Raw genomic sequence first — 11,757 nt, forward strand, 5'->3', positions numbered from 1 at the left:
ATAATCTAGTGTTAGGTAAATCTGTACACAGTGCAACATTGACTAATAGGATCATATGTAGAATGTGTGCATGTGCATGTGTTTGTGTGTTTGCGAGTGTGAAAATGTGCACGTTTGTGTTTGTGTGTGTATGTGTGTGTGTGTATATATTACAAAGTGTAGTTTTATTGTGGAACTGTGAGGGTATTACACGTGTCATTTAGTTTGATCCACAGCTAGACAGCTTCAAGGGAACTGCAAAATTGAATTTGCAGTGAAATAGAAAAGGGCAGTAGCAGACTTTTCCGACTGCAGTTGAGGACATAAGCAGAGGGGCCTGGTTTCTGTCAAAGGCTGATCAGAAAACAGCCCTTTGGGGTTTGCTGGACCAGTAGAGGGAGGAGTGGGAGGGGAGCAGGGAGGGGTGTGAGGGGAGCAGGGAGGGGTGAGAGGGGAGCAGGGGAGGGGCTAGTGGGGGGAGGGGTGTGAGGGGAGCAGGGGAGGGGGCAGGGCTAAGGGAGGGAAGAGGCAGGACTAGTGGAGAAAGGATGTGTAGGGAAGGGTGTGGCTAGTGAATGTAGGGGGTGGGGCTAGTGGAGGGAGGGGGCGGTGCCCAATGATGGGGGGGTGGGGCTAGTGGAGGGAGGAGCTAGTGTAGGGAGGGTGTGTGGGGCGGGGGTAGTTGAGGGGGCGGGGCTAGTGGAGGGAGGGTGTGTAGGGAAGGGTGGGGCTAGTGGAGGGAGGGGGCGGGGCTAGTGGAGGGAGGATGTGTAGGGAGGGGCGGGGCTAGTGGATGAGGAGGAGGGGATAGTGGAGGAAGGGTGTGGAGGGAGGGGCGGGGCTAGTGGATAAGGAGGAGGGGATAGTGGATAGAGGGGGCGGGGCTAGTGGAGGGATATGTGTAGGGAGGGGCGGGGCTAGTGGATGAGGAGGAGGGGATAGTGGAGAGAGGGGGCGGGGCTAGTGAATGAGGAGGAGGGGATAGTGGAGGGAGGGAGCGGGGCTAGTGGATGAGGAGGAGGGGATAGTGGAGGGAGGGGGTGGGGCTAGTGGAGAGAAGGTGTGTAGGGAGGGGCGTGGCTAGTGGATGAGGAGGAGGGGATAGTGGAGGGAGGGGCGGGGCTAGTGGATGAGGAGGGGATAGTGGAGAGAGGGGGCGGGGCTAGTGAATGAGGAGGAGGGGATAGTGGAGGGAGGGGGCGGGGCTAGTGGATGAGGAGGAGGGGATAGTGGAGGGAGGGAGCGGGGCTAGTGGATGAGGAGGAGGGGATAGTGGAGGGAGGGGGTGGGGCTAGTGGAGAGAAGGTGTGTAGGAAGGGGTGGGGCTAGTGGATGAGGAGGAGGGGCTAGTGGAGGGAGGGGGCGGGGCTAGTGGATGTGGAGGAGGGGATAGTGGAGGAAGGGTGTGGAGGGAGGGGCGAGGCTAGTGGATAAGGAGGAGGGGATAGTGGAGGGAGGGGGCGGGGCTAGTGGATGAGGAGGAGGGGATAGTGGAGGGAGGGGGCGGGGCTAGTGGATGAGGAGGAGGGGATAGTGGAGGGAGGGGGCGGGGCTAGTGGAGAGAAGGTGTGTAGGGAGGGGCGGGACTAGTGGATGAGGAGGAGGGGCTAGTGGAGGGAGGGGGCGGGGCTAGTGGATGAGGAGGAGGGGATAGTGGAGGGAGGGGGCGGGGCTAGTGGATGAGGAGGAGGGGATAGTGGAGGGAGGGTGTGCGTGAGGAGGCTCAGAGCTGAACTGCGGAACACAGCAGGGTCTGTGTTAGGGGACACAGCTGGGTCTATGTAAGGGGCAAACAGTACTCGGGGAGATGCAAGTGTCTGAGTAAGGTATATAGGTAAAAGGTAAAAAAGGAAGGAAGAGAGAGGAATATCACAGGCTCTGAAACACACGTCACCACTGAAGGCGGCTCTATGTTTGTGCACCGCCGGGCGCGGCAAACATAGGGACAAACCTTGGTTCTCCTGGCATCCAGCAGCTGGCGTGAAGGATGAACGGAAACAAACAAATATACAGAAGGATGGTGAAGCACAGCGTGAAGAGCAGGAGGCCACAGAGAGCCCATCCCCCCCACCCCCCCCCCCCCCCTTGTCCTGGGATAGTCTTTCTGGTTCATCATGTCCCAGACCTCCTGATCAATAATCAATAGGGCTTAGTCACACACACACACCCTGTCACACACACCCTGCCACAACACGTCTTAATCGATAGGACCTTTCTGGAAAGAGGAAAATGTGTCACATTCTTTTTCACTATATCCTGCATGAAGCATACCCATTAATAGTCTCTAATGACATTTAGAGAGGTGTAAGTGGTGAGGTAGAATTACCTTAATGGGTAAAAGTGTTTCTGAGATATCTTAGATAATTATATAAATATATAGTTTGTAATATGTAACAATGTAATTTGCTTTGAGCGTGTATATTTCAACCCAGCAGGGGGCGATGTTTATCTCTCCAAGAGGAGAGGGTTGGACCAGGGCTGGACCAGCGCTGTTTACCCCCCGGGGCTTCAGGTAAGATCACAGTGCCTACCGCACACCCTCCATCTCAGCGTTATATTGTTATCATTACAACACGTTCCAGTACATTATGTTGGGGACCTACAGCCCACAGCCGGCCCTGCTCCCACATGTCTTCTTACTTTACACCTCAACTCCTCTTTCCTGTATCTGCATCAGGCTGACAGTATTGTGCATTAGCATAGCAAACTGATATGTTATAGTATACATTTAACTACATAGCATCAACAATTATGCCATTATGGCCTAAAGGAATGCGACAAACAAATCTGTCCATTTTCTGTCTTAGCCCTATCTCCTAGTCCTTTAACTCCAACATGTTTTTTTTTAACATGTTAAAAAATAATATAAACAAAATAATGAGCAATAAAATGCAAGACATAAAATAAAAACAAATAAAAAACAAATGGGATCCACAGGATCCTAAGCAACAAGTACATAACTCAAATAATACAGTTAATGTTCAAAAGGGATAGGAAGAAGCTGAAAACTTTTATGGTCCTACCCCCTTTTACTTTTTTAATAATCATTCACAGAAAATAAATATTCATGTTTGTCCAGAAGGGGTGCTTGCTGTTTTTTCAGCGTTAGCTTTTTGCTAGCCGCATCCATTGACCTGCAGAGGAACTATAGCCTAGCTGCTGCTCCTGTGAGGGAGTCCAGCGTTGTGTGGACCAGAGGTTCAGACTAATACAGTCTGCTGAGGTCAGGGTAAGAGGAAGCAGTCCAACTATTAAAATGACTGGGTTTAACTTCTTCTATTTTCAATTTTTTTATAATAGAAAATCTAAATGAAATAAAATGGCTTCCTAAAGGAGCATCGTATATCAGCCAAAACGTCCCTCCCTGTCTATCACTTTGAAGAGATTCAACGATGTGGTTAAATGATTTGAAAGAACAGTTCATTTCAATATTTTGTACATTTGCATTGGGCTCAGAAAACAGAAATCATTTAAAGCTAAGCAAAGATATTATGTTATATATATTTAAAATAGGGCGATGCCAAAAAAAGACAAATATTTTCTGATAGTTGGGAGTAAAACAAAAGCAGATAACATTAAATATTTCATAATCATTGATGCTTCAGAGACATTTCAGTAAATTTTAGTTCATAGTAAATCTCCCTCTCAACAGTAGATATTATCCATAATTAGAAAACACCACTATGAATCAAACAAAATCAACCGATAGGATGTAGATGGAGCTCTTGTGTAGATCCCTCTGTGTGTGGGTGTATAGGTGTGTGTGTGTGTGTGTGTGTGTGTGGTTGTGTAGGTGTGTGTGTGTGTGTGGGAATGACTATCTGAAACACTGGGACCAGCTCTGAAGGGCTGAGTCAGAGCAGCCTACCTCACGTGTATTCAACCTGACAACATACAACTAAACCCAGAGTCACCACACCTCTGCACTCGTTTTCGACAGTAATACAAATCATTACACAGCATTAAAGGCCTTTTGACTGTACCTGTACTTCAGTCCCTCATTCTGCATTCAATCTCACAACGCACAACAAACACACAACACTAAAACCAAAATGTTATTGTTGTTGTTAGCATGACAACGGCACAGGTACAACAAATAGTACAAAACTATTGTGAGAGCAGCATGTAGTGTTGAATATTCATATTGTAATAAAAGTCATGGTTTCGTATGGTATTATATGGTATTTCCAAGATGCTCCAATCCAATCACCTACAGTACATATTCCATTAAAGAGATATTCCACTAAAGAAAAGAGACAGATCTTTTTACTGTCATTCGAAAGGTCATTCTAACAATAACCTGTAACTTTGTCCATCTGTTCTTTCCCTCCTCCTCCTCCTCTTCCTCCTCCTCAGGTTGGAGCTGCCGCCATGTTCAGACCAGCTCTCAGAGCAACATAAGCAGCCTAACCCGATGCTTATTGAGGGCTACCTTGAAACAACTGGTCAAAAATACAAATAAAACCTATTGATATTGGAGCTGTGCAAGGTGTCTTGAAATGTGTCTCAGCTTTACATTGCCATTCAAAACGTACAATACAAGAGTGTGTACAGCTTATGATGAGCACAGCGAAGCAGTTGTGTATTAGTGCTCACTCACCATCTAAATGAAGGAGCCAAAAGGAATCTCAACACTGTCAAGACACTACAGACACTGATGACTAAGGTCTGTGCATACAACAGCACACACACACACACACACACACACACGCACACACACACAACCACACACACACACGCACACACACACACACACACACACACACACACACACACACACACACACATACACACACACACACACACACACACACAACCACACACACACACACGCACACACACACACACACACACACATACACACGCACACACATACACACGCACGCACGCGCACACGCACGCACGCACACACGCACACTTCAAGATTAAAGGACATTAAAGCAGTGCTTTACTTTGTCCACACACCACCAGACTACCAGAGCCATTCTGGTTCCATGTTTCACCACATTTATTTTCACTGTCTAGTGTCATGTGGCAAGTAAACATTCCTCAAAGCTTCAGCAGAAATCATGTCAAAGCAGGGGAGAGCCGGCCTCCATTTTGGGAACTGAGTTGATGAGGGGTGACTGTCTGCAGCAGATATGCCACGCTCAAGCTCACACAGTTTCCTCTAGGATCCTAAGAGTAGCATCAGGCTCACATAGCTTCATATAGCAGCCTTAGCATGATGGTATAGTATTTAATGGCGGAGGAAAAATAGATTCTGTTTAGTATCGCGATATAAGTATTGCAATATTAAAAAAAAAATGCTGACACATAGTATGTACTTATAGCATAATATACAACATCGATCATTATAATGCTTGTTATGACCCGTGGTCAAAGTGGTCATAGTTATTAGTTATACGTGTGTGTTAATATCCCTCCCAATGTTCATGTTTCATTGTTGATTGGATGATAAGTTAATTTGGTGTTTGTGTTAAATGTGTGGATGTGGTCCCTGCTGATTGGCTTGTCAGGTAGCAGCTAGCTAAGTTCAGCAGTGAATTACACCTTTTGCCTCTTCCTTCTCAGCCACAGGGGTTGTAGGGGGGCGTCCTAAATATATGGCCTGTTAAGCCCTTTGAGACTGTACCTGTGATTAAGGGCTACACAAATAAAACTGAATTGAATGATCATGTAGGTGTTCGTACTAAGTTCAAATTGAGTTCAGTTAAATGTTAAATAAATGACTTGTATTCTGTGTTTACCACGGATTGGATGATATATAAGTGGCCGTTCCCCTCGGCTGGAACACACTCATATTCAACAACGCTTCCTAGCTTAAAAGGAAGTATCACAAAGTCGCCATAATCCGTTACCTTGGGGATAACACATCACTCCTCTTTCCTAGAACTAGCTCAAAGTGTTTGAATTCAAGCTGAAACAGCAGGCTTACACTAGAGCAAACTACCTGCTTGAGCTCCAGGTGAAGAGTGCGAGGCAAATGTAGGGAGCAAGGTTCTGAATGCTAAAAGCTATGCATTAGCTTTTTCGGTACCACTGTAGAAATAACAAAATACACGGGTACTGGGAATGGTATTGTAAATACCATCCCACTCCAGCAGTGGCTCCACGAAGTGACGAGCAGCCAGCAGCCATGGGAAGCCTCCAGAACTGTTTCTAAAGAAACAGTTCTGCCAATGGGTTATTCATTCAATTAAAGTACATTTGCATCCAAGATACCCTGCATCCAAGATATCCAAGATATTTCTCACCTTGAATGTTATCATATTAATTGAACATCATTAGTATGCAGATATCATGACATGGACAACAGTGCTCTCATGAAAACCCATGATTGAATCAGTGACATTGAATAAAAATAGCCATTCACACCTGGTTCAGGATGTAATAATGTAATTAATGTAATTCTGTCTTCTTATCCACCATCAGAAAATGACCATGATGGAACCGTAAAGATTGCCTCATCTCTGTTTTATGGAAAGCCCCCCTTGACTCCATGATGTAGCATCTGTAAAGTCAGCCATTGGTTCACACACAGGCTGTTAGACGGCCTATGAGAAGAAAGGCGGTCGTTGCTGCTACTTTATTCACTCATTGAATAACTGCGCCCCTGCTGTTTGCCTCCTATATTCAGCCAAGGGGCGTATCTTCTTATTAGAACCTCCTCGCCAAAACAATATTTGTATTGGCTTCAGGACATTGGGATTTTGTACCAGGGAACCAGACAAAAATAATGAGGCAATTTGCTATTCAGTGGACCTCCTGACATGCCCAATGAGAAAGAAGACATCCACCAGATTAATGAATTCACTTAGATTAGTTAGCCTCATTGATGTAGGTCTGACAGTAGAGGAGAGAGAGGGGTAAGAACGGTGTCTTGCCCTTTGTAGAGAACACAAAGGCCTCGGTTACACATGTCTTATCAGTTTGACTTTGTGATTTCCCAACATTAAAGCAGAGGCCCTACAGCCGTGGTTCAGGAGAGACCAGCATGTGACCGCTTAGAGTTAATTTGATATCCAACATTCATTTCAATTTGAAACTAACTTACTTTTCTGCGGAAACAAGTGTTCTCCCCATGCACTACATCTTAACATGGCGTTGAGGTTTAATTCAATGTGTGCACCCAACCGTGCAGAGCTAAAAGGTGCGATGGAGTGTCTCCAGTGCTTCGATGCGACGTGCACGCGAGGGCCATCCTGGCCAGAACACCCCAGTTCCTCCTACTCCCAACTCAGGCCATATGGTGTTGTGTGCCTTGATACTATTTTAATTCATTTTAGTTTATTTTACCTGTAAGTGTGTGAAATATTTATTGGATTATAGGCTCATTCATTTTGAGTATAAATGGCTAGCTTATTAGCCTGACCTTCATTGAACCTCAAGCTGTTTGTGGCATGAGGGAGATCAGGCCAATCAGTAACAAGTAGAACCATCATCACATAGGCCAATCAGTAACAAGTAGAACTATCGTCAGATAGGCCAATCAGTAACAAGTAGAACCATCGTCACATAGGCCAATCAATTAGTTACAAGTAGAACTATCGTCACACTGAAGCATGTGAAGCCTACCACATTTGGTAGATATCATGTCCCAGACGGCCGTAGTGTTTTTGTTTGGAGAGTTACAGAAAGAAATGTCTACATTGTTTCGAAAGAGTAAGGTAGGTTTTAGTAGTAATGATGGCAACAATGACATTCACTGCTGCAAACTCCCGTCTAGGCGTAGGGTGGTCTTGGTCCGACACAAGAGCACACACATTTATTTTATTTAGTTTTATATTATAGCCTATTACAACAATTAATCTTTTTATGATATAATGATTTGAATAAACAAATAATTACGAATCACGCAGTTGGGAACTCTCTCTCTCTCTCTGTGGGTATGCTGATGTGTGTCCAGCAGCACATATCAATTAGTTTGTTTCAGAGGCTTTGTTTGACAATTTGAGAGACACATTCAGAGACACAAATGAGGGACCAGACCTCTGGTATTATTACTTTAGGAACGAACAGATAATAACGACTCGAGCAGAGGAGTACTCCAATCTGGTCATATAGCGTTATTCCAAAACACACACACACACACACAGACATACACACACACACACACACACACACACACACACACACACACACACACACACACACACACACACACACACACACACACACATATATATACAAATGGCATAGATTACTATGTCACTAACATGCCGCAATTCTGGGCATGTTGCGTTTTAATGACGTAGCTATTTGATTGGCTCGTGGGCGGATTGTGTTAAACTAAGAGGCGGGATCAGAGGGCGACCCAGACCACATGGGACCTGCTGTACCTGACCACACATAGCACATCAGCACATCATCTGAATGAGGAACGTCCACCATGGACAGTAAATGCGCCCCCGAATTGCATTGAAGAGACTCACCCAGGCCAAAGGCCATGAACTGTCCACATCCATATCACACCGGCCACTTTGGAGAGGCTCGCTATACAACTATACTCAGTTATTTCAGACATTGTTATCTGAAGGGACGTGGAGTTGGGCAACAATACAGTTAAATGTATCTATAGGTACAACATACTAATAAAGTAAATTAAATAGTATATCAGTATATCAACGTAAATTACGAATGACATGTGCAAACAATGGTATGTAATTGAAATACATATATTATTTAAAAGAAAATCATAAAATATATTCATTTTTGTAGATATGTTGTGTTGGTTTTAAGCATAGACAGGGTTTAAGGTTGTGTAATAAAGGGAAAACAGACACGTTCTGCTCCATTTTGCTTGTTGTACCTTCAAATTTAATTTCATATTGGCCAAGCGAACCCCTTCTTATTGGCTGACACCCTGTAATCTAACCAAAAAGTTAGATTCATTCTCCACCTGTTCTGAACCCCCTGGTCACCCAAATACATTGGGTCGCTCCGTCTCAGTGGCCGAGGCAAAGCCAAGTGTGACTGCTCCTATAGACTCTAAAGAGCAAGCTCTAGGAACATGATGCTTTTCAACTTACATATATATTATATTTTATTTCTTATTATATATATTATATATATACATATTATATATTTTATTATTTTGCACTGCAACATTTTTGGCACAAAAACACCACTGAAATGAAAACAGTTAAATTATATTTTCTAGTCCATGAAATCAACCATAGAGTTATACGGAGATCATGACGACACATGAAAATACATACATGACATTTTTTTTAGAAATAAACTCGGACAAATTGTCAGAGTTGGATTTTAAAGAAATATTTTTTGCAATTTTATGCTTTATTATAGAGTGAGACAGAGAGGAAGGTATGGGAGATAAAGGGGAGGACATGCAGCAAATGACCACAAATGACAGCAAATGGAATCAAAGACGGGTCGCTATGTTCAGAACTGAGCCTATATGGTACGCAGTCTATCCGCTGAGCTACCAGGGTGCCCCATCTATGGATTTTAAACCAAGAGAGCCACTACTCAATTTCATGAGATTCTTCATTGTGATAATAAATTTATGTTTAGGATGAAAGGGGAGTCACTGCACCATACCTAGTGGATGCGATAACTATTATATTATTATATATATTATATTATTATATTATACAATTCTCCACCACAAATCTCGGGCACCAGTGCTCCTCTGGATCCAACGAGCACGCTGTTAATACATTGAGCTGAGCATGGCAGCGTCTACTGTGGGGGCTGGCGAGAGGCCTCCATGCTGCTGAGAACGCATGGACACAGCCAGAGACGAGGGGGTACTCCAATCAGCTGCCAATTAACTTACAGCCAGTTAAATCACTTTGGCTCGCTGTTTATTTTGCTGCATTATTCGCTCAATACGCTGACAGCGAAACCAAAGTTTTGGTGACTGCAGCAAAGTCGGCCCGTCCATAACTCGATGGAGGCCGGCGATGTGTGCTCAGCAACTTCAACACAAGACAGTATACTCTGTGTCGTATACAGTAACAACTCATCACTTATTAGCAGTGCTTCATTTGTGAAACAGGAGGTGGCAGCCCACAGAGCTGATCCGGCAGGTGGGGGGGAGAAAGTATGCACAAAACACATCAAAACTACAGTGGCTGACAGCTTGGTGCTGCTGGGCTGGAACTAAACAGGAATGACAAAGCAACTCTACGTGTAGCTCACCGATAGCACATAATGTTGCATCTTCTGACATGACAATGTCATGCCTAGTTACCACAATATGCCTGCTATATATAACGATGGGAATTAGAATTGACCATAGTCATTTTTTGCTGAGGGTATCCAAATTAGCTTTGAGGTTTTACTGTACTTAACCGTTACGACTAATCACTTTAATATCAATTCTGCTTATTGAAGACGTGACATTCTTGACATCTCCTGGTTTAGCAACGCAGACAGACGACTGGAATTCAGAATGAGAGACAGGAGCGTGTGAATGGAAACGCAGACACCAGGCTGAAGGATCCTTTTAGCTGCTTTGGACTAAAAGCTCTTGATACTTTCCAATAAAAGGTATTTAAAAGTCTACATTCCGACAAGGAATCCGACAAAATTAAAGAAAGTGTTTGTGCCCTAAAAGCTCTTTCCAGAAAGGTTCCCAAATTATATGAAAAACACAGACTGGCACTGACAGTGTCTTTGGGAGAAAAGAGTTACAATAACATTGAAAAAGTACAAGAATGTGTTTGCACAGAGCATTGCCATTGTTAGGCTACTGCATTATAACTGATACTGATACTATAACTGGTTCTTACCTGGTTCTCCTCATGAGTCACCCTCATCTGCTCCTTCAGGATGGACGTCCGCGCGGCCTCCTCCTTCCGCATGATCCGCTCCTTCTTGAGCTCGGGGCTCCAGAAGCTCTTGATGCTGTTGGTGGAGGAGCCCAGCTTACTGTCCTTCAGGTCAAGCTCTCTGCGCAGCAGCTCATTCTCCCTCTGCATGTCCCTGAACTGGGCCTGCATCTCCAGCAGCTCGCCCCCACTGCTCCGCACCGCCTGCCTCAGCAGGGCGGACGGCACCCCCTGGTGGTGGTGGTGGTGGTGCAGCATGGAGAGGGAGCCCAGGTCACTGTAAGACAGAAGGTCAGCGTGGGGCAGCCCCACTGAAGCAATGTTGGGGCTGCTGCCCATGGCTGTGACGCGGCCCCCGTACATGGCCCGGCTGGTGGCTCTCCCCAGGGTCATGGTGCCCTTCGGGTAGGTGGCAGTGGAGCCCACGCCCTCATGGTCGCTCAGGTACATGGGCCCCGAGGTGGCGTAGGCCGCATTGAGGGACTGGATGTTCTCCATGGAGAGCGTCTTGCCCCCCGCACCACCCCCGCCCCCGCTGTTGGCCCTCCGGTGGCCCAATCGGGGGGACCTGGGCAGGCGCGGGGACCGTGCGGGGCTGCTCTCTATATGGCCTACTGCCCTGGCACTGCCGTACATGTCCTGGGTAAGGTGGATGTGGCCACCAGGGGGTCCTTGCCAGGGGCACGCTGAGATGAGACTGCTCTTGCTTGCTGAATTGCATAGGACTTTAATTCATGCATGAACAGGTGGGGTGCTCTGGAGTTAGATCTGGGGAAGGAAACAAATAAAAGTAATAGTGACATTTGGGATGTAAAAACCGGCTGTCAAACTATTAAGGAGCAGGTAGGAGATAGTTAAAGACTATTAAATGTCTAAGGAGCAGGTAGGATTTAGAAAAGGGCTGATCAGCATTAAGGAGAGCTCAGTTGGATGTTCCTGACAGACGAGGAAGGAAGGAAAGTTTCTTGCTCAACAATGC

At 45.5% G+C, this 11,757-nt stretch overlaps 1 protein-coding gene across 1 annotated transcript in view; it reads right to left on the reverse strand.

Annotated features, from left to right (window-relative positions):
- Positions 1-11,414, reverse strand: part of erc2 (ELKS/RAB6-interacting/CAST family member 2) — a gene marked incomplete at its 5' end in the record, with an annotated part of 35,015 nt that extends 23,601 nt beyond the window's left edge. Inside the window, one exon of the mRNA XM_084464059.1 lies at positions 10,740-11,414. Coding sequence (XP_084320185.1) covers positions 10,740-11,414 — 675 coding nt within the window. The remainder of the gene's footprint in view (positions 1-10,739) is intronic.
- Positions 11,415-11,757: the final 343 nt, after the last annotated feature.

This window comes from Micromesistius poutassou, assembly GCF_964030765.1.
Source record: "Micromesistius poutassou genome assembly, chromosome: 2".
Taxonomy (NCBI): Eukaryota; Metazoa; Chordata; class Actinopteri; order Gadiformes; family Gadidae; genus Micromesistius; species Micromesistius poutassou.